The sequence below is a fragment of the Mustela erminea genome, chromosome 18 (assembly GCF_009829155.1).
Source record: "Mustela erminea isolate mMusErm1 chromosome 18, mMusErm1.Pri, whole genome shotgun sequence".
Taxonomy (NCBI): domain Eukaryota; kingdom Metazoa; phylum Chordata; class Mammalia; order Carnivora; family Mustelidae; genus Mustela; species Mustela erminea.
Window position 1 is genome coordinate 3,667,862 of NC_045631.1, and position 24,024 is coordinate 3,691,885.

The following is a 24,024-nucleotide window of genomic DNA, read 5'->3' on the forward strand; positions in this document are numbered from 1 at the left end:
AAGTTTCTCGATTCCCTCAGTGATCCCAGCTGCAGCCACAGCAGCCTCTTGTGCAGCGCCAGGACCAGCAAGGCAGGTCTCCTCTGGTCTGATGGTCATCCGACCATGGCCCTGCTGTTCCAGCACTGGCCGGGCAGCAGTCCCAAGAGGGCAGCATGAGTATGTGCCTGTGTTCTGGAACACAGTTCCGTGCCTTCCTTTTCCCATGTCTATGAGCAGTAGCTGCCTCACACAGCTACAATGACTGTATTACCTCATCCTCCTTTTTTTATTCTCTCAATCCTTCAGACTAGTTCTCTGTATTAAATCTCCTCTGTCTGAAATACCTAGTACGGTTACCCTTTTTCCTGCTTGGCCCCTGACTGGTAGCACCAAGGGATTAAAAAGGGTTTTTTAAGCAGCTATCCATCCTCATTACCAGAAAGAGTTAAGGCTTCATCTATGGTTATTATCGCAAAACTACAACCTGACTTTATTATTTAGATAAAATCAGACATCTCTAGAAGATGGTGAAGCAACCCTTGTGCGAATTCCTAAGCCAAAGAAATCTCCACTGCTTTCCACACTAAGTAGCCAACGCATGACAGACCCTTCTCGGTTAAGTCTGACTGATATCAAAATGGCGGCCATACTGCTAAGACGACCAAAGAACAAAACCCCAAACGCCTTTTACAAGGAAGTAAAAATGAGTCGGGAGAAGGTGGCTTCAGTCTTCAACTTGGCAAAAACACAGTCATGAGGCATCACTCAGGTACTAATTCACTAGCTTCAACACACTTTAAAATGAATCATGGACATGGCAAGCTTATGTACACAAGACATATTTTTACAAAGTAAGCTGTAGAGTATATCATAAAGATATGATACCATAACTTTTATAAAAATGTACTTCTTGACTATTTCTGTCTTCTGTTCGGTAGCACACTTCCAGGTGGTTCCATGCTCCTTGACTCAGCGAGGGCAGAAAGGGGCTGGCTGGGACACACACAAGAGAGCAGAGGAGGACAAGGCTTTGCAGAAGCTGGCTGGGAGGGCAGGAGGAAGCTGAGAAGCAAGGCCTTTGTAAATACACACACACACACACACACACACACACACACACACATATATATATTTAAGATTTTATTTATTTATTTGACAGAGAGACCACAAGTAGGCAGAGAGGCAGGCAGAGAAAGAGGGGGAAGCAGGCTCCCTGCTAAGCAGAGAGCCTGATGCGGGGCTTGATCCCAGGACCCTGAGATCATGACCTGAGCTGAAGACAGAGGCTTAACCCACTGAGCCACACAAGCGCCCCAGAAGGCACGTTCTTTTAATGAAAGGATGAATAGCGAAGAGCAGTGAGGAAAAGGCGGCTGGGAGTCTGAAAGCTTTCCTGAAGGAAAACAGGAAAGAAGAAGAAAAAGGCCTAGAAAGAGAGGACAGAGGAGAGTACAGAGCGCACAGGGAGAACCCAGCACCCAGAGCTAGAGACATAGCTGAAGAGTGAACGGTTAGGGCTCCACTGACTGTCATAGTCCAGAGCCCATCAAGGCGAGCCCCTGGGGGATGTTCACGCTCCAGGGCTGTGAGCTCAGAGAAGCTACTTAGAATGACACTTGACCCTTGAGCAAAGAGGTGTTAGAGGCACGGACCCACACACTGTTGAAAATATAGGTAGTAACTTTTGACTCCCCCAACATGGATCCACTCACAGCCTACCGCTGACCTTCCAGCAGCACCTTGCTGGAAACAGTCCATTAACACATGTTCTGTGTGTTGGATGTTTTCTACCCTGCATTCTTACAGTAAACGGAGCTAGAGGGAAGAAAATGCTATTTAAAAAATCACGAGGAAGAGAGAATATATTTGCAGGACTATACTGCATTTATTGAAAAAAATTCTATGTATGAATGGACCTGCACAGTTCAACCCTGCGTGGTTCAAGGGTCAAATGTGTTGTTGGCCTTCTCCCGCCAGAACTCAGGAGCCTGAGCCAAACTAGGAACATCAGCATGGAGGAGAAGAGACATTACCGCCTGTGGGAGTAACTACTACCTTCAAAACAAACCCATCAGCCCAGGGAGGAAAAAGGTTGGATAGAGTCTCAACTCTGTAGGCAGAAATTCTCCAAGGCGCTCCTTATTACTTTCCATCACCTGCAAACCCGACAGTGTTCCAGCAATGCCAGAGGCCCCTGATTTGGCTTCTTTGAAATGAGCAGATAAACAAGTTTGCATGCTGCTTGGACAGAAAAACTCAGTAAAACTACCACGTGCATTCTGAGCTGTACCAGTATTATCAGTAGTAATTTGATCTTTTTCCAAAACAAAAACAAAAACAAAACCAAGAAACCCATGTAGTATGTGCCTTAAAAAATACCTAAATCTTCTAATTTGCCACCAGCATGTTATTCTGTTCAGCTGTGCGAGCATTAGAACAACCACAGGACAAAGAGGAGCTTCCAGATGGCTCTCCTTTCCCTCTCCCCTCATATATAAAATTGTATCACAATTACAGTCTGCACTTTGCAAAGTGCTTAGAAATATTTACTTAGTACTGACAGGCTAAAAGGGCTCTTGTTCTAAAAAATTTGCCCAAGGTCTAGAATTTTCGCCACCTGGCAATAAAGGTGCTTTGGGTGGGGGGAGGGGGGTTGGTGGTGAGGGAAGAATATTGAAAGTCCAGCACATCTGGCTATTAAGTTGACTGGACCCCGCACGTGCTACCCAAAATATTAGACACAGCTAGAAATACTTATGGAAGGAGGAAAACCACAGAAGCCGCTCCACATCACTTTAAAAAACAGGAAGAAAGAGAAGCAGAGTTGAAAAGGCAGGCAGAAGGGACGTCAGTTTGGGTCACAAAGAGGTTGACCATTGTTCGGAAGGACTGGACGTTTCACTTTGCTGAGGAAGGCGCAGCGAGTATAAAACAGGCTCGCTGTCACGGTTAAGGGGAGCCTGCGTCCCGACCGAAGTGAAAACACACGTCCTCCGCTCTTAGAGGCTTCATTACCTGCAGCCAAAATGAAGTCAGAGCAGCAGGGTGGGGCAAAGGCCCTCCCTGTTATCTAGGATGAAAATGCTACGAGTCACATTACTCAAACTGTATGAAAAGTGTTAATGCCAGAGGGCTGATGACGGGAAGAGGGAGTCTCCGTAAACCAAACATTCCAGGAAGAAAACTTGCCTTTCCGGTTTCAGAAATAAAGTGCCAATACTTTGGATATAGGGATGTATCAGGGATCAGTTACCTGTGCTTTCCCAATACAAATAGGAATAATAAAGATAGGGCAACAGTAAGGCTTCATTCCCCTACATTTATTCGTGAAAGGTCCTCTAGTGTTTGAGGGCATTTTTGTTCCCTTCTCTGTTTTGCTTAGGAAAATCTGGATCGATATAATTAAAATTCTGTTACCACATCTCATAAAAAATGGTTGTATGGGGCAGTATTGTATGTTATTTTATAATGGCGCCAAGAAATCTTAGAAATTGTATTACTATAGCTTTGCCATAATTTCATGCAATGAAAAGTTCATTTTTTAAAGATTTATTTATTTATTATTTATTTGTATTATTATTTATTTATTTGAGAGAGAGAGAGAATGAGAGAGAGAGCATGAAAGGAGAGAGGTCAGCAGGAGAAGCAGACTCCCTGCTCAGCGGGGAGCCTGATGTGGGTCTCGATCCTGGGACTCTAGGATCATGACTCGAGCCAAAGGTAGTCGCTTAACTAACTGAGCCACCCAGGCACCCTCATTTGTTTTTTAAATTAAAAAAAATTTATTGTGGTTAAATGCATGTACCATGAAATTTAACATGCGAACCATCCTTAAGTGTGTGGTTAGGTTGGCCCTGAGTCCTTTCATGGTGTTGCGTAACCACTGTATTTATTCATTCTTAAAAGTGACCATTTTCTGGGGCGCCTAGGTGGCTCAGTTGGTTAAACATCTGCCTTTGCCTCAGATCCTGATCTCAGGGTCATGAGATCGAGCCCTGCGTTGGGCTCTCTGCTTAGCAGGGAGTCTCCTTCTGCCCCTCTTCCCACTCAAGTTCTCCCTCTCTCTCTGAAATAAACAAGATTTTTTTTTTTTAAAGTGACCATTTTCCAATTTCTTTTCACCTCTCTGTGTACTTACAGGTGGGAAACTATACAGGACCGATGCCAACACTACAATTAAAACTCTCAGATCCATAGCTACAAGAAATTTTTAAAATATATAAGGCTTTTCAGAAATCCCAAAGTCATTCTGAAAGGCGCTATTGCTTCAAGGGCCGAAGTCTCTAATAAGCACGAGTACGCGGACACGGGGAGGCTGCTGAGGGCACACAAACGCAGGTGTGTGCCTGACGTGTGGACATGAGCAGAGGCCCGAGGCGCCTGCGTCACGGACCGCTGAGACTCAAGTCCAATACTAAGAGCGTTCTGCTGCTAATCCGGAGAAATTGATCTGACTGTTCACACGTGCAAGCAGAGAAAACTCATCAATGATTTAAAATGAGTCCCAGATCAATTTTTCTTAACAATTTAACGCCGGTTCAATGACTGGAAATCATCATGATTGCTTGGCCTTGCGACAGAAAGAAAAGGTGAGTCGGAGATTAAATACTGAGTCACTGGTGAGGCTGGGGTGAGGTGAGGAAGGACTCTCTCAAGCTTTAATGAACATGACAACGTCAAGAGTTGAGTTCTTTAAAGGTTAGTATCTGGCTGATAACACTGCATGTCCCAGGGGCTCAGTAAGGGAGAATGGTCTATTTTTTTGAATACTACGCATTCCCTTAAAACTACCCAATCCCTTTGACTGCGTCCCAACGTTTGCCCTTCCAGGTGCCAGGTGGGCAAGTCCATTTGGCTTGAGAGGAAGTCACAACGGCAGGTTCTCTGGACCGTAAGCATCGCGAAGAGCCAGTAGAGTGGGGATTCACTAGGGGACGGAACCACACCACGTGCGCCCGCCAGCAGAGGCGCCGTGTACACAGTCAGATGGTACTAGGGCTGGCTGTTAACTGTCACGATTTCTAAAATGACAACTGCTCAACTTTTTCAGCAGTGGTGGTTTCTCCTAAGCGATGCTGGCTTTCACAGCCAGTGTCCAAGCAAACCGCCCCATTCACTGAGCACCCACCAAAACCCGGCGGGGGCCAGGAGGCTCCCTAAACAGAGCGGACACAGGAGATCAGGAAGATAATCTGATACCTGAATTTCTGTTTTGATGACATACGAAGAAGATAATCCACTTGTAAATGAGTGCGACTTCAACAACCCTAAACCCAGATATGCGTCCGGTTAATGCATTTTAGCAGTACATTTTTTAAGAGGGGAGAGGCATGAAAACCTGTATTCAAAACTTCAATCTTAGAGCTGTTTCTCAAAAATTTTTAAAAAAAGAAAAAAAAAAAAAGCCCACGAACTCTCTTCTAAAAACGTTAAGTGAAAATAGCCCAACTTGAGAGAAAAGCGTTAGGAATCTCTTTCTAGCTACTACTCTTGAACACAAAACCCAGGAGTTACTCCCATAACCCCATTCCTTTATTTTCCACCTTTATCAACCCACCCAACTTTCTCTGTATCGTCCATTAAAAATCTCCCTGACTTTCTTGTTTTGTTCCAATGAGAAAGATGACAGACGTTGGTTAACAACACTTAAAACCAATGCAGCAACACGTGACGGTGCGGGTCAAAGCCTGGCTCGGCTATGATTCAATCCTGCAAACCTCCAACTTGGTGCTCGCCAGCCTTCAGGAGACGAGGCGGACGCGGTTCTGGCCTAAACCGCCGGCCCGTCTCGGATTTGTCACCCATGTGCATGCGTCGGGTACAGCAGGGTTGCGAGGGGGAGCCCGATTTTCTCCAAAGGGGTCTGGAAAGCAGACGACAGAGTCAGAAGAACCTCAAAGAGCGTCTAGTCCAAGCCACTGGTCTTGCCAGTACAGAGATAGCCAGAGATCTCCTGCTCCCAGGTTTCCCCAGCCCGGGTGATCTCTGTCACAGCCAGAATCCAGTTTTTCGTCTCGTATCAGTTTACAGATACAAAAGAAAATCCACATATGAGTGGGAAGCACTTGGGTGTCATGGTCAAGTCCTGAAGGGTTAGGTTGAGTTGACCAGACATGCCAAGCAGGTGTCGACGCACTCTTCCCCGACCATGGGCAGTGGACAAAAAAGAGAGGTGAAGTGTACCTCGAGTATGTCCCAGGTGTCCTGACGGTCCTTCTCAGCCCAGCCAGCCCTTATGGGTCCCAGAGGGCCAGCAGAAGGCCCATGAAGTCACTGGTGAATGCACATTACCAGAAAACACGCACGAACACGTACATGGTGGGGGGGGTAGCTCCGACTGAGGCCCATACGGTGTCATTATCACTCCCGTAGCAACAGAAGCCACTCTTGGAAATCACACCTTATCTTTCCAAGCCACACCAAGCAAAAACAGTAATCAAAAAAATGATTCTACTTTGTGATCATTTCTGACCCCTTGATGATAGCCTCGTAGCAGATTACAGAAGCGTGGAGGCCTCTGAGGCTGTCAGACGCCATCAATCACCTTCCATTAAATAAAGGTTTTCCAATTTTGCGCTTCTCTCAAAGGCTTCATTTTGCCCGGATTAAACCAAAGCAGCAACATTTGAACTTACTGCTCCTATTCGTGCTTCCCAAATAAATGCCATGAGCAGAAAAATGGGCTTTTCCACAGTTGGAACTCAAAATCAAAGCAGACAACAGTGATATGGTCACATATATGAGACATCAGGCCACAAACGCCTCGCACGTGCATTTTACACATTTCACGGGCAACCACAGGGCCTAGGAGGGAAGGAGCACGTAAGGGGTGCCCCGAGCAGGAGAAGTGTCTGTGAGCCGTACGCATTAGGCACTGAAATGCATCTGGGCCAGTCCCAACATGGTCATGAGAGTTCTACAGATTTCTCTCGGGTTCCAAAAGAAGCAGGTCTCCTAAGAGTTGTGCACTATATGGTTTTTTAATACATGCTCTCTGTCCTCCCCATGACGGAGAAAAGTCATTTTGTCTAAAATGCAGCTGATGGGCCTAAGGGAGGGAAACAGTTGAAAATCGACCGGGAAAAGACATGTTTAAAAAATAAGCATCTTCAGCAGACAGACTCATTTTTTTTTTAATGCTGACAGCTGGGCGGGGCGTAGCGGGACACGTTTGCTGCACTCGCTCACCAAAACCAGAAGCCGCAGGCCACAGTTTCTATAAACATGATCAAGACCCCACTCACATGCATTCTTCTGTCCCGATAAACAGGCTTCGTCATTATCATCTGTAATGGCCACATAAATGTGACAAGAGCCAGGAGCAGAGACGCAAGAACATCAAGCAATGAAGGGGGACGTGGGAGATCTCAGGGTCATTCCCAAACAGGCCTGGAGTGGGGGCGGGGGGCGGACTGGATGGATGTGACCGAGAGGTCGCAAGTACCATGCCAGTGACGTGCTTTATCTGGCCCTCATGGACATTTTTTTAAACGTTAATTTACTGTCAACACTAAAATGCTGGGAGATTTCACTTGTAGATCCAGATTCCAGGCTCCTCCCAAGACAACGAGCAGAGAGATGACCGCACGGCATTCCTAATCGGAGATGATCTGTTGTTTACTCTCCAGTTTGCCCCCGGAAGTCATCGTGGCGGCCCGCATCATTATGAAGGTTCCTGTCTGGTCTCCGAAAGTATCTGAGGGGATCAAGGGAAGTTTGAGCTGGGGAAAAAAAAATAGGAAGCAAGCATGGAAGAGGAAGCTGCATGGCGCTGAAGGTAAGGAGTGGCCAAAGAAGATGCACTGATGGAGAGGGTGCTGGGGGGCAGGCCAGAGAAACAGACTGGCACAGCCAGAGAAATGGACCTTGAACGTCAGGTGCGGTCTGGGTCTGAGATGTGGAACTGCCCGTTGACCATGAAGCCATCCAAGAGAGCCATGAAAGAAGCTTAAAAATAAGGTGCCAAGAGGACTGAGCCCAACGTAAGGTCTTTTTTAAAAAGATTATTTATTTATTTATTTGACACAGAGAGAGATCACGAGTAGGCAGAGAGGCAGGCAGAGACAGAGAGGGAGGGGGAAGCAGGCTCCTTGCCGAGCAGAGAGCCTGATGCAGGGCTCAATCCCAGTAGCCTGAGACCATGACCTGAGCTGAAGGCAGAGGCTTAAACCACTGAGCCACCCAGGTGCTCTCCCTTTCCGCCGACAACGTAAGGTCTTCAGTAGAAGCAGGAAGAAGGAAAGCGATGCCAGCCAAAAGGAGGCTGGGTTTGGAGCTTGGGCTCCCTCGAGCTGGCCTAGCTTCTGTGACCAGCCTCACTACCATGCCTCTCTGGCAGGCACCCTTGGGCCCAGCCAGCCAGCCCCAATTTTTGTTTGAGAAATCAAGTGTCCTTTCGGGTCTTAGTGTCTCTTACAAACCTGTATTTCCTACTGCCTGGAAGGTTAGCCTGCGTCTGCAAGATTTCTACCCAACTTTCCAGAATAAGCAGCCCCAATGAGGTCGCTTTAATGGTGTTGTGTGACCATCTGGCGGTCCATTGCGCTGCCCTGAGCTTGCTGCCTTCCTGTCTCAGCACATGCTCCCCAAAGCTGGCCACCAGGTCTTATGACTTCTTCTTGCTCAGCTACTCTGACCACAGCATCCTGGCCCTCCTTGCCCAGGGATGGCGGCTGTGGCCTCCCGTCCCTTCTCTGGGCTCCAACAACCTCCCAATCCCTGTCGAAAATAAGAACCAGACCCAGCCTCTGCTTCTGGCCCCAGAAGCTAACCAATGCCCTACATGACAGGAACAAATCTTTTATATGGGGAAGAGCTTTATGTACATGATGCAGAATTACTTAAACAGCAAAATGAGGAAACAGGCAAAAAGTCCCCAAACAAGAGCACCTAAGTAAAGGACAGTGTATCTATTTGCTAGAACGGTACTAATGATACCAAAAGAAAAAAGGGCTCATAAGAACACGTTAAAAAGATAGAAGCATTAAAAATAAAACATTGTCAGCATCGTGTAAAAATATCACGAGTAGAAAAAAACACTAGTGGTACCAAAAGATAGAAATAGATTTTCTTCAAAGTTTCAATTAATTAGAAAATCAATTAGAAAAGTACCCTGACAGTCTCTGGGTACTGAGGCCCTGACAGTCTCTGGCGCCCCGCCTCAAGCCTGGCCCGCTCACACCACTCTGAAGGAACAGTGTTAGCTCTGTATGTTCTAGCAAACTGTCCTCTACAGTTCCGACATGGGTCTTCCCACCTTTCCTTCTGTCCGTCCCTCTTTTCTTTCCCCCCTTTCTCCTCCCCCTGCAGGGGCTCACAAGATACACACCCTGCTTACTTTGGGTTTCCACTTCACCAGACCCAGGGAAGCCTATCCTACTCATTCCTCAGGTCCCTCCTCCCGTCTTGTGTCCTGCTGGAACCCTGGAGGCCCTAGGCTGGCTGAGATTCTTCTCCGCCTGGGCACCCTGCAGCCACGGGGGATCTACACTGTGTCCTTCTCCTCCATGCCATGGTAGGCACTATGTCCTCCCCACCCATCAGCTTGAAGACTGAGCCCAGTGACTGGCCCACAGATGATGGCCAGTGTTGACAGGGAAGAAGAAAAGAATGAATGGATGGGTAATGAAGCTTGAGGACAAGATGGCTTTGAAGGCAGACATGCAGGACCAGGCACTTCTCCACAGACCTGGAATGAAAGATGACCTGGGTGCAGAGACAGACACGAGGGTCTGTTGAGAATAAGGGAGTGGAGGAACTTAACCGGATTATCTCAACGAAGGAGGAGTAGAGAAAGTAGCAGAAGATAGGCAAGAAAAATATTCCTGAGAAGCAGTAAGAGAAGCAAAACCATCTGCACAGTGTTTTTCCCGCTCCATAATTAGGTATCTAATGATCTGTTTGTGGTAGCATTTTATTATTTTTAAGATTTTATTTATTTGAGAAAGAAAATGAGCGAGAGAGAGAGCACAAGTCGGGGGAGTGGCACAGGGAGAGAAAGGAGACTCCCCACCGATCAAGGAGCCAGATGAGGGACTTGATCCAAGGACCCCAGGATCATGACTTGAGCCGAAGGCAGATGCCCAAACGACTGAGCCACCCAGGCGTCCCTGTGACAGCATTGTAAAACCAATTCCTTGAGAGATCAAATGGTCTCCAAGGTCAATTAAATAAACCAGACAACTCAGAATTCAGCTCCCTACCTATGTTAAATTCAAAAGAGCTAACGTAAGAAGAAATACGTTCGCGCTTGCCCAAGGGAAGGCAGCGTCAGCCAAGGTGCTCTCAAGGCACCCCTTACCAATTTCATGCCTGGCAATGGCTTCACCACAGAATTATACATTTCAGCTTATCGGAAGGAAAGCTACCCCATTTATAATTCAATGAGGATGTGAACCTCCCAGCTCCGGGATCTCCCTGCACAACCTTCTTCGGTCATCGCTGTTCTCCTTAAGAGCCTTTTTCCGCTGGCTTCCAATAAGGGTCACAGCCTCTGAGTCTTACTCATCATGGCAGCTCTGGGCAACAGATGGAAACCCATCCTTCCCACGGCGTTGGCTGGGGGCACACTAGAACTGGTCACTGGGCCACCAGCTTGCTCTCATAACCATGAGGACAGGGCATCTGGGTCCTAAGTGGACTCACTGTGAGCCAGCTCGGGCTCCTCGTCAGCCTCCCTGACGCCAAAACGCTGAAGGCCCATCCAGGGGCTCATGTTTGGATGGCGTTAGCACAGTGTCGGCCGGGTGGGTTTCTCCCCACATCACTGAAATTATGGCTAAAATCGCCATCGACGTGCTCAGACAACATTACGTAATAGTCAAGATGCTGAGAAGCAAGGCCATCCCTCAGCCCGAGTCATTCAGAACTCTCAGTCTGGCCTCTCACAATTGGCTTCGTCCGTCAGACTCAGACGAGGCTCTATTTTGAATTCTAATGAGGACGGGGTACACTGAATATTTAGCTGCGATGACAAAGATCCTGCTTTGTGGAGATGCCCTGACACAAGTAACAGATCTGAAAGTACGTATAGGGACCAGTGAAAAATGCCAGTCTCATTTGTGTTTGGATGCTTGCAAAAGACAATATTGTTTTCTACTTGATGCTCTTTGAGAGCTGGGGGTGGGCCAGAAAAAGGGAGGAAGAGTCACACAAAGATCTCAGGAAAATTTTTACAGCCGGGGCTCCTGAGTGAAAGGTTTACAAAGACGTGCTTGAATCCTTTGTTAACAACCGCACAAACAAATTCATCACCAGGCCCTTCTGTGTGGCCCCCTGCAATTCAGTCTGTGCTAACAACTGGAAATTTCCTCTCTGCGGAAGCACCCATGACTTATATATATCAGATCAGCAAGGAAGACACGCTGAGGGGAGGGAAACCAAAGCCCATTTGAGGGTTCACAACCTACTTCTGCACTTAAAATGATGATGCTCCCGCTGCCACCCCAGAGTTAAACAAATGGGGACCACGTGAACAGTAACCGAGGGACATTTGAGTGGGTCACTTAACGCTGACCCTGCAGACAGTTAAAATATACCTCACTTGTATCTTCCTATGCATGCGTGCCCATGTTTACGTGGAAATGATCAACTGTGCCTTGCATTTGGAAAGTGCAGGGGATCGACCCTTTGCTATGTCTGGAGGCTCCTGGACCAAGCCCTCCAGACCTTTCTTATTGAGATCGTAACGTAACTTCCCTAGCGTCTGGACATCCTCTTGTCAATGCTAGCTAGCAATTATGGAGAGATGATGGCTTCTATTTTTCCTGGTTGATGCTCTCTGCTGCTACCAAATCTGATCACTGAGTTTTGAACTTCAGGTTGTTTGTTTGTTTTTTGGTAGGAGCTCGATTTTAGTCCCTTTTCAAATTTTCTGCTACTTTCTATGGTTTCCTGAAGCCTGTCACTTCTTTCTTTAAATGTACTAAACATAGATGATTTTCTTATCTGTGTCTGATAATTCTGCTACTGCGAGTCTGTGCAGATAGGTAACTGCGGTCTGTGGCTCACGCTCTGCTGTTTCCACATCTGCCAGGTTATCTTTGACTGTGTGCTGGGCACTGCTCTGAACAATTCATTCTGGGGTAATTCTTAGAGACTGGGGGTAAAGATGTCTTCTTCCAGATAGGCATGTCATTCTTTCTGCTAGTCTTTTGGAGCTCCAGCATGTGAATCTAGAACTCCAAACCAAAGGCAGTATCTGGGGCTTCCTGGCCCAGGCTACAATGGATATCCACAATGCTAATCCATAGGGCCTTTCTGGGCCCACAACTGGCCAGGAACTACAGTTTTGCCCCTTTCCCTCTCCAATCTTCTCAGTGCCAAGGCTGCGTTTTCCACACTTCTCAAGGGCACCTTACTTCCAGTTCACTTTTACCCTAAGGGTGCTCTCTGGGGACCCACCTCAATGGGGGAAGGGTCCCCTGTTCCATTTTTCAGCTGGTGTGGGCCCAGCGCAGTAACTTCTACCCCAACTGTCTGTCTCTCTCAGGCTACAGAAGTCCCTGACCCCTGCCTGCAAACGGGCTTTATCAGGAAAATAATCAAACCACCAGAAAGTACCTAAGAGTTTAAGGACTGAAGGGCACCTGGTGACTTGGTCGGTCAGGTGACCAACTCTTGATTTTGGCTCAGGTTGTGATCTCAGGGTCGTGAGATCAAGCCCTCTGTTGGGTCCCATATTTGACTCCAAGTTCAACGTGGAGTCTGCTTGGGATTTTCTCTTTCCCTCTCCCTCTGCCCCTCCCTCAGCTCGCACATGCTCTCTCCCTTTCTATAAAATAAATAAGTAAATCTCTAAAAAAGAGAGAATTTAAGCACTGGAAGCAAAACAAAAGGATGTGTTAATACAGTGTTTCCGTAAAAAAAAAAAAAATTGAACACTGAATTATCATTTGATTCGGCAAACTGACTTCTACGTACACATGCAAAAACTCGGTGTTGAATCGACACTTGTATACCTACGTTTATACTGGTGTTATTCACCCAATAGCCAGAAAGTCCACTGACAGATAGATGGATAAACAAAATGTAGTATATATATGCACTGGAATACTACTTAAGCCTCAAAAAGTAAGGGATTCGTGTCACACACTACAGCATGGAGAAATACTGAAGACATTCAAATACTGTGTGAACTTACTCATAGGAGGTACCTGATGTAGTCGAAGTCACAGGGAGGGAAAGCAGAGCGGTGGCTGAGAGGGGCCAGCTGGAGAAGGAGTAGTAGTCATTGTTTCACGGGGTCAGAGCTTCCCATGAAGATGGAAGGTTCTGGAGACAGGTGGCGCTGACAGTCCCCTAAGTGCAGGAATGCACTCTATGCCACTGAATTGTGCACTTAAGACAGTTATGATGGCAAATTTTAGGTGTATTTTATATTATGGATCTTTTACCATAATAATTTTTTTTAGTTAGGTTAATAGGGGCGCCTGGGTGGCTCAGTCAGTTAAGCACCTGACTCCAGCTCAGGTCATGATCCCAGGGTCCTGAGTTCAAGTCCCAAGTCGGGCTCCTTGCTCCTCCCTCCATCCCCCGCCCCCAGCCCTGGCTCAGGCTCTCTTTCTCTCAAATAAATAAATATAAAATCTTTACCAAAAAAAAAGAAAGGTTAGTCAATTTTGGCAAGGGCTGCTGAACCCACTCAGTAGATTCCGCAGGGCATAATAACTTCACGGGGTTCATACTGATCAGCAGGAGACTTATTTAGATGGTAATGGCGGGGTGTCATGAAACCAGTGTGACCTCTCTTCGAGCTTGGGAGGCCACACAATGAACCTTTATCAACATGCAAAAACTGGCGCTGCTTACCAACAAACATATATATATATAAATAACAGATTTCCCTATAAAAATATAAATGCAATACATTTTCCTTTAAAGGTATCAGGCATCAGAAATGTTAAAAGGTTAGTTGTTAGGGTGTGGACCTACAGTACCGATGGTATGGGTATGGCTAAGTAAGTATTAGGGAAACGAATTGATGGGGTAAGAGGAAAGAATTCTCTTTAAAGTATTTCCAGTGAAAAGAAGGAAGAACGTCTGTCTATTTCACACTGCTGTATCTCCCTCCTGAGTTCCTACATACACGGTTGACCCTTGTATAACACAGTTTCAACTGCACAGGCCCACTTACACTCAGACTTTTGTCAATAAACATGGTATGGTACTGTAAATGTACTTTCTATTCGTTATGATTTTAACATGTCCTCTTCTCTAGCTTCCTTTATAGGAAGAAATCAGTATATAACATATAGTATTACTATATTAAGCAATATTAATCAATTATTATTGTTAATCAATTTTATATATTAATTATACCATATAATTATATTACATAATACATACTATAATTTTAAGACATATATGTATATATGTATAATTACATATTATATATCTATAATATAATACAGTATATATAACACACAAAACATGTGTTAACTGATAGTTTATGTTATGGGCAAGGCTTCTAGTCAATAGTAGTCTGTTAATAGTTAAGTTTTGGGGGAGTCAAAACTTAGACGTGTATTTTCGCCTGCACTGGGGGCCTGGGGGTCAGGACCTCTGACGTCTGCACTGTTCAAGGGCCAACTGTAATTCTGTTACAGATTATAGACACCTAAATATAAATGGTGCAGAAGATAAACTTACAGTTAACTCACTTTGAGAGACCCAGTTTTAAAAACATGCATTTTTGCAATTATGGGAGCCTCTCCATTTCTTCTACTAAAAAAAACACAGAGCTCAAGTCAGAAGATTTTATGCACCTTTCTGGGTGTAAACACCAACACTAAGCAATACCATAAAATAAAAAACTGGCAACAGAAGTAACAGTCCTTGTTGGGACTTCATGAGTAACGTGTGCTGAGGGCCACTGTTTGCAAATACAAAAAGCTTCCCGACATATCTACAAATATGTTCATTCCAAAACAATAACGACATGACTGCCGCGCACATAGCAAAAACTTCAAGAAAGTTGTCACTGAGTAGGGAAGTCTCTTCCTATTTTATTTATTTTTAAGAGATTTTATTTATTTATTAATTTAGAGAGCACACAAGCAGCGGGAGGGAGAGAGGGAGAGAGAATCTCAAGCAGACCACACTGCGTGCGGAGCCCCATGCCGGGCTCAATCACAACCTGCAATCGCAACCTGAATCGGTCGCAATCGCAATCAAGAGTCGGTCGCTTAACTGACTGCGCCGTCCAGGCGCCCTAGACTATTCCTAGGTTAGATATGTGAGAGGAAAGCTAATCCTTGCTCATGGCTTACTGTGTGCCACATACTCTACCTGTGTCTTTATCTATATTAAGTCCTTTCTCCCTTATGACAACGCTCTCAGGGCTATACCATTAGCATTCCTATTTCAAAGACAGGAAAACTGAGGCAAAGGGGAGTCTGGGCTTCCCCAAGGTCACCAGCTGGTGAGTGGCAGAGCTGGGATACAGGGCCAGGTTCTAGAGTCCCCACTTCTCAGCCCCCCACCTGCAGGGCCTCCCTACATAAATACGGAAAGTCAGGGAGGGTGGCCAGCATGAGACACCTCACATGCTCCATACAGTTTAACTTTGATAACCAGGTTTTTAAGAGTCAATAAGGTTAAGTTTCTATAGAGATCAAACACAATGTCAGAAGAGATCTGTCTCCAAACGATCTAGTGCAGAACCAAAGTGTTTGTGGGCAGAAGCTACATGAGAAGGTTGGTAAGGCAAGAAGCAAGGAGGTGTGGCTTTTAACAGGAAGTGGAGAGAAGCACATGTCCATGGGGGCAGAAGCACAGAGTGGCTGGCATCTGGTAGATGAGAACTCCGGGGCTAGGGAGCACAGACAGGTGATAACAGGGGAGCAGTGAGGCCCCTCAGAGTCCCCCTCCCTGAGCTTTCAGAGTCCATGGCTGCCCGTCCTCAGTCACCCTGTTATTCTAGACCTCGGTCAGTCAGCACATCAGGTAAAAAAGGTAATGCCTCTTGGGCTGTACATCTCGGGTCTCCCCCGCACAGAGGGTCTCGTTCTAAAACTGGACAGGTCAGAGGGATCTGTCGTAGTTTTCATACCAAAAGGACTAAGAGGCACTGGAGTTTGGAGTGCTATCATACTTCTGCTTGTGATAAATGTATTGGCTCGTGCACCTTTGTGAGACATGCGCCGAGGAACCATCACTGGGGTCACTCCTACTGTCACTATCATTTATCAACACTGGCCTCGGGCAGGGCGCTGCACACAGGCAGTGGATAATTCAAACCACACGGAACGCAGCCCTCCTTCATCAGAAGCTGTGGGGCAAAGCCAGAGCATCAGTATTGCTAGAATTCCTTGTCTTGGCTCGTGTGCCCCCATTTTATGTATAAGGTAGTAAACGGTGAAGCGACTGCCAAAGATAACATCACTACATGTAGGATCTGAACTCAATGGACTTCAGAACCTGGCCTCTTAACTGCTCGGTGGTCCAAGCTCCAACAATTAAGGTTGTGACAAAACAAGGGAATCAAGTGAGCAAGATGGCCTTCAATAGCCACGAGAATGTAGCATCACCAACTTGTATATTGTCACACAAATTCCCAAACAGGTACTCTCTGTAAGCATACAGAGAGGTTTCCTATCTTAAATTTAAAAAATTAACAATGCATTATACTTCTCCCACATTTGGAGCAAGTCCCTTCATTTTTCCTTATTTTATTCTTTTTTAAAGTAAGCTCCATACCCAGCATGGAGCCCAAGACGGGGCTTGAACTCAGGACCCTGAGGTCAAGACCTGAGCTGAGACCAAGGGTCAGACGCTTCACTTACTGAGCCACCCAGGCCCCCTTACAACTCACTTCACTTTAGCAAGATTTGGGTCCCTTTGAGCAATTTCAGTACTTCATCAAACAGGACTGTCTGCGTTAGAAGCGGAACCAAACTCCTGCAATAATGAGACAAATGTGGGAAACCGGAAGCAGAGGATGGCTGAGCGACGAGAGAGGCAAAACCGTAAGGGCAGCTTATCCTTTACCGCAAGATGCTGATTTTCTGTCCACCATAGTCACGCGCCTGGTCTCCGTGCGGAGCTTCCCGTCTGTGTTCTCCACCAGGTTGGCAAGGTCATCAATTATTTCTAGAAAGGAAGACAGAGATGGTGGTTAATACTCCAGAAACATCCTGCTCACATCACCGTATCAGAGCTGTGGCTGGCCTCCCTACAAATAAATTCTCTCCCGTGCAGCGAGGGAAAAGGTAAAAAGCTCATCTATGTTCTCTGAAATCTGCAAATCCAACTCATAAAAGGTGGTGGTGTGGGGGGAGTAGTAGTAAAGAAGAAAACTGATTTGCCGTGAGTCCGCGACACAGAGGAGGGCTGTAGGGAGTCCAAGGGAAAGAAAGCAGGACGCAGCGAAGTTATGCTCAGCCGAGTTGTCATTCCAGCATAAAGCTGGTGGACAGACTACAGGAGACAGCAAGGGCTACTGGAGCCCTTCTCGAGAAAACAGCTTGATGATGAAATCTAGCCAACTGAGAGGCTAGTAGAAGTAAAGAACTCTAGGATAAGACAAGCCAGAGCCATGACGGAAGAGATGCCGGGGAGAGCTAGGGCCATCGAAATACTGAGTTGGGGATCAACAGATACACGGGTTACACTGCAAAAAGGTAGATAAGTGCTGTGAACAGCGATGCTGTAATTATAACTGAAAGTCAGGAAGCAGTTGGGGGGTTGGAGGATTCGGGGTCAGGGGGAGAAAGGTGGAGGGAAGTTGGAAGTGTTAATTTCTCCATCACTTCACAGAGAAGTCCTAGTTGAAAAGGGAGGTATTGAAAAGGGAAACATGGAGACCCACGGCTTTTCAAAACCACCATCTTTTTTTTGTCAACCTTAGATGGATCTTTTGGTAATTACTATCTCTTGTCAAGAAACCTTTATGTGAAGTTCAGCTTCTATTCTTTTTTACACTAATCTATTCTTTTAAAATTGGAAGTATCATTGACACTACACTAATCTCCTCCAAGTGAAATTAAGCACTTAGCAACACTTAAAATAGTATATATTGTATGATCCTAATGATGTAAAATTATTTCTATCCCACCGCTCGTATTGGACAAACTTACAAGGATATATCTGGCTGATGTCAACCTAATGTGAATAATGATTATTTCTAGGTGCTGGGATCCTGGGTGAACTTCCTTACATTTTCCGTATTGTTTGAATTTCTTCTAACAAGTCCGCACTATTATTTCCATTTTGGTTCCTGTTCCTCACTCCTTCCCTCCCTTGCTCCTTTTTTTTTCTTTTCTGATTGCTTTAGAGATACACTGTCCAATATGAGTCACTGTTTCTGTTAAATAAATAAAAGGAATCAAAGGAAGTTTCCAGAAGGATGCCAGAGCTGAGTTCTGAAGGACGTGTCGCTGAAGAGGCAGGAAGGGGACAGTCCATATGGAAAAAATAGCATGTGGAAGGCACAGAATAGCTGCTCTCTCTCCTGGGCTCCCGCAGCCCTTCCTACAGCCTGTTTACTTACAGACCCTTAAGGTTCACATTCTAACAATTTGCTCGTATGTCCTTCTTTAGCGGAAAGAGTATGACAGAGAATTGCCTTCATTCATGGCTCCCCTTGTGATGCCTGGGAGAGTGCCTAGTACACAGCCAGATAAAACAAATGCACACAGATAAAGGCAGTGGATGCATGAAGTCTAAAAGAGACACATAATTTCAAAGCACTTTGCTGCATCTTAGACTAAGCCAAATCTGTCAAATATTACCTATAGAACACCTGCCTAGAAAACCTTTCACTGCCATTTAACAATTAACTCGTGACTCTCTATTCCTTCATATTCAGTGACATTCTCTCTCCCAGTCTTCCTTCCATCTGTCTCCAAGATCTGTCTAGAGTCTCCTCTTCCCATTAAATGCTGACAATCCCACACTTCTGTATATTTTTACTCTCTAATACTACCATGGTGATTTTACATACCTTTTGGGTTCCTCAATATGTAAATTAAAAATGTGAAAATCTGCTCCGCATAGCGCTCCAAAATTCTGGACCCAGGTAGCAAACTGCCTACTACTTATCTGTGCCTCAAGATGCGTACAAATATCAGGCTCTTGAGGTCTCTGAAACTAAACTCTTTATCTTCCCGTGAACCTGAGTCCCTCCTACATTCTCTGTCCCAATTAATGGCATCTGACATCCACTTGCTGGCCCATGCCAGAAATCTTCAGTCACCAGGCCTCCCTCTTCCCCAGCTTAGACAAGCCACTTGCAGCCACTCAGGTGACCCTGCCTCCAGGATCCCACAGTGTCTCTTAAACTGTCTTATTAATACCTCACAAAATTGCGCCAGTGATTCCAAAAACAATGTCCTAACTCCTCTTCCCGTTTGTAGTTCTGTATCTCCTCAGTCTATTCCCCATACTCTAGCCAGGGGTGTGTTTTATTCTATTTTCAAGTTTTTACTTAAATTCCAGTTAAAAAACAGTGTAATATTAGCATCAGGTAATTTAGTGATTCATCACTTTCATACAACACCTGGTGCTCATCACCATAGTGCCCTCCTTAAGCTAGGAACATATTTTAATTTTTTCATATTTTAACTAATTGAAACTTAAATAGCTGTGTGTGGGCGGTGACTACTGCCTTGAGCATCAGAGCTCTAAAGCAATCACTTAAAAAAAAAAAAGACCCCCCCCAAGGTATAGATTTTAAAACAACAAAAAACAGAGGGAATAAAACTAATACTAAAAAAAATGCATGATTTACCCAGAAGGCGGTAGGGAAGAAGGCACAAAGGAACAACAACAACAAAAAAAACGGGACAAAAGGAACATAAATACCTAGAAGGCAGACCTAAACCCAACTATATCAGCAGTCACATTAAATATAAATGGACTAACTCTCTAATTAAAAGACAAAGACTATCAGCCAAGACTAAGAAAGACACAAAGACAGAAAGGAAGAAAGAACAACTATATGCTTCCACAAGAAATTCACTTTGAACATAAGCCACAGAAAACATGTGTAGGAGAAGGCCAACATGGCTACCTCTGCTACACCAGACAGACTTCAAGCCAAGGAGTGGTTTTTTTTTTTTAAGATTTTATTTATTTATTTGACAGACAAGAAATCACAAGTAGGCAGAGAAGCAGGCAGAGAGAGAGAGAGGAGGAAGCAGGCTCCCCACAGAGCAGAGAGTCCGATACAAGGCTTGACCCCAGGACCCTGGGATCATGACCTGAGCCGAAGGCAGAGGCTTGACCCTGGGATCAAGACTGAGCCACCCAGGCACCCCTAAGCCAAGGAGTATTATTGGAGATGAAAAGAAACCTTTTTTCATGGTGAAAGAGCACATGTGACGAAAACCAAGAAAAATCTCCACATCAGAATATTAAGGAAACCACCTTTGAAAAAACCTATGGGACAAAAATAAAAATCATAGGAAAAACAAAAAATGCTTTGAACTGAATGATAATGAGAATCCAAAATTTAAGTCTATGGGATGCAACTAAACCAGAGCTTGGACAGAAGTGTACTGTTCTAAACACAAACAGTGGAAAAGGAGAAATACATAAAACGGGTGATTGGACTAAGAGATGCTCATGATCATTTCAATAAATGCAGAAAAAGGATTTGACAAAACTGTCCATTCGTGATACGAATTCTCAGCAAAACAGGACTGAAGGAGCACTTCATCAACCTGATGAAGGCCATTTGTGAAAACACCAAACTACCACTGTCCTTGAAGGTGATCACTGAACACTTTTTTTCTAAGATTGGGGAACAACGGGAAGACATCTTCGATGACTTTTGCTGAGCATTTTATTAGAAGTCCCACACTGTTTAAGGAGGCAAGAAAAGAAAGGTAAAAAGATTGGAAGAGAAGATATAAATACATACACTTGCAGTTGATAGGAGAAAACTGGATTTATTTAAAAACTACTAGAACTAATTAGTGACTTTAACAAATCTGCACACAAAGTCAATCATAAAGAGCGATGTAGTTCTATATACTAGTGACATGCAACCGAAAAGTCAGTGTAAAAAACTACCATTTATAGTAGCATCAAAAAGTATATCAAATGCTCCTGTGAGTGTAGGTGGTGAGTTAGGTTCTAACGGGCTACCTGGAGGTAGGTCATGGCCAGCTATCAGAAGGGGAGAGGCCTGTCCTGGCAGCAGTCCACAAGAAGTCAGATCAAACCGGCCAGGTCCAAGATGGCAGCTGCCATGACAGGAAACCACTGACCAAATTAGGAAGAAAAGGCATAAACCCTGGCATTCCTGCCTGGAGAGATGAATATTCCATCCCCTAGTTAAGAACCATCAACCATCAATAAAAGATAGAAACCCAACCCTCAGGGCTCGCCTGCTCTCACATCTCAAGAGTGTGTTTCTCACTTTAACAAGGTTTCTGGCTTGGTTGCATCTTTCCTTGAATTATTCCTCCTAACAAGACCAAGAACCCTCGACAATACCTTTGGGATGGGCTGGGGTCTCCCCAATCCACCCGGTGACACTTGGAAATAAATCTAACCAAAGACCGGCAAGACTTCTACACTGAAAACTGTAACAGTGCTGGGACAAATTCAAGAAGACCTAAAGAAATGGACAGTTGTCTACCATGTGCATGGATCGACAGACTCAGTGTTTTAAGGATACTTTCTCTCTCAATTGATCTGTAGATTCACTGCAGTCCCAATCAAAATTTTAGCAGGTTTTTCACTCATATTTAGAATTTAAGAAACAAAACAAAGGAACAAAGAAAAAAAATAAGAGAGACAAGCCACAAAACAGATTCTTAACTATAAAGACCAAACTGATGATTATCAGAGGGGTAGGGGAGTGGCGGGGCGGGGAGATGGAGAGGAGGAGTGAAACAGGTGATGGGGATGAAGGAGGGCCCTTTTGTTTTTAATTTATTTTTTATTTATTTTCAGCATAACAGTATTCATTATTTTTTCACCACACCCAGTGCTCCATGCAATCCGTGCCCTCTATAATACCCACCACCTGGTTCCCCGACCTCCCACCCCCCCACCACTTCAGACCCCTCAGATTGTTTTTCAGAGTCCACAGTCTCTCAAGGTTCACCTCCCCTTCCAATTTCCCCCAACTCCCTTCTCCTCTCTAACTCCCCATGTCCTCCATGCTATTTGTTATGCTCCACAAATAAGTGAAACCACATGATAATTGGAAGGAGGGCACTTGTGATGAGCACTGGGTGTTATATGGAATGGCTGGATCACTGTGCGACGTACCTGAAATTAATATGACATTGTATGTTAACTACACTGGACTTAAAATTAAAAATTCATTATTTAAAATATCCTAGTGTAAAAAAACAAAACAAAATTGGAAAGTCAATTCTAAAATGTGCATGGAAAGTAAACAGTTTAGAACAGCCAAAATAAAAATACTCTTGTCAAAGAAAAAATAAAAGTTGGAGGTATTATACTATCAAAATCCAAGCTTTATTATAAATATACAGCAATCATGACCATTTGGTATTGGCAGAATGACAAATGGATCAATGGAAGAAGACAGAATCCAGAGACAGACCCCTCTGTGTGTGTGTGTGTGTGTGTGTGTGTATTCAATTCTCAACAAAGGTAACAGTCAGTCAAATACACAAAGAAAAGTCCTATCAACAACAAATGATACTGATACAAGTGACCACCCAAACGAGGAAGACAATCTTGACTCTGCTCCCATCAGATGCAAAAAATTCATTTGAGATGGTTCAGAGACCTAACCGTAAAACCTAGGAGTGTAAAGCTCCCAGAAGAAAACAATCAAACAGTATCTTCATAACCTTGGGTAGGCAGAAATCTCTTGGATGGGACATAAAGAGATTATGCACAAAAGAATAGTAGTCAAGTGGGCTTTATCAAAAATTTCTGCTCATCCAAAGACACCATGACAAAAATTAAACAACCCACACTCTGGTAGGTATCTGCAGAACATAATCTGATAAAGTATTCATATCCAGAATATATAAAGAACATACCCATCTATCAACAAGAAATAAGACAGTCAACCTAATCTCATTTTATTTTTTTAAGACTTTATCTGTTTATTTAACACAGGTAGAGAGGGTAAAAGCAGGGGGAGCAGCAGAAGGAGAGGGAGAAGCCAGTTCCTGCCAAGCAAAGAGTCCGATGCGGGCCTTGATCCCTGGGCGGGAAGGCAGACGCTGAACGGACTGAGCCACCCAGGCCACCCAATCAACCTAATTTAAAAATAGGCAAAAGATTTGAGCAGATGTTTTGTAAAGAAGACATACAAATGGCCAATCAGCACATGAAAAGGGGCCCAACCTTATCAGTCATTAGGGAAATGCAAATTCAAACCACAATGAGATACTACTTCACATCCACTAGAACTGACAATGCTAATTGCTAGGGATGATTGGGCACAAAGGTAATTGTAGAAGTGTTTGTCAGTTCCAATCAAGTTAACCATTTATCTAACTTAGGACCCAGAAATTTCACTCCTATGCATTTACCAAACAGAAACAAAAACACATTTCTCCAAAACACCTGCACAAAAACATACACAGCAGCCTTATTCCTTAGAACCCCAAACTAGAAACAACACAAATATCTATCTATAGGAGAATGGATAAGCAAATTTGTGTGCTAAGCATATATGTATAATGGAATATTATTCCGCAATAAAAACAGTGAGCTGATGATTAATGCAGCAACCTAATAAACCTCAAAAGCATTCTGTTGGCTAAAAGAAGAAAATGAAAATCAACCTATATTTCCCAATTCTATTTCTATGTCGTATAAGGATAAACCAAATGTACTGGTTAGAAATCAGAAAGTAGCTGCTTCTGGGTGGTGGTGGGGGGTACTGACTAGATGGGGACACAAGGGAAATTTCTGGGATGATAGAAAGATTCTAAAGGATGACACGATCACATACATTTGTCAAAACACAGAGAACAGAATACCAAAGATCTGTATGTTTTGTCGTATGTGAACTGCGCCTCGATTTAAAAATGTAAACTAGAAAAAAAATTAAGTTTGCAGTATTATGATACTCCTAAGATCTTCCAGGAAGGCAGGCAG

General features: G+C 44.6%; 1 protein-coding gene across 6 annotated transcripts in view; it reads right to left on the bottom strand.

The window, feature by feature from the left end:
* The window catches only part of STX8 (syntaxin 8), a 243,884-nt gene that overhangs the window by 78,553 nt on the left and 141,307 nt on the right, over positions 1–24,024 (bottom strand). For 4 of the 6 annotated variants that reach the window (XM_032321203.1, XM_032321201.1, XM_032321204.1 and 1 more), the window contains exon 7: positions 16,972–17,073. In XM_032321203.1, coding sequence (XP_032177094.1) covers positions 16,972–17,073 — 102 coding nt within the window. Of the gene's footprint in view, positions 1–16,846; positions 16,882–16,971; positions 17,074–24,024 lie in introns of those variants that run through there. The other 2 variants (XM_032321205.1, XM_032321207.1) reach the window with 2 other exon arrangements.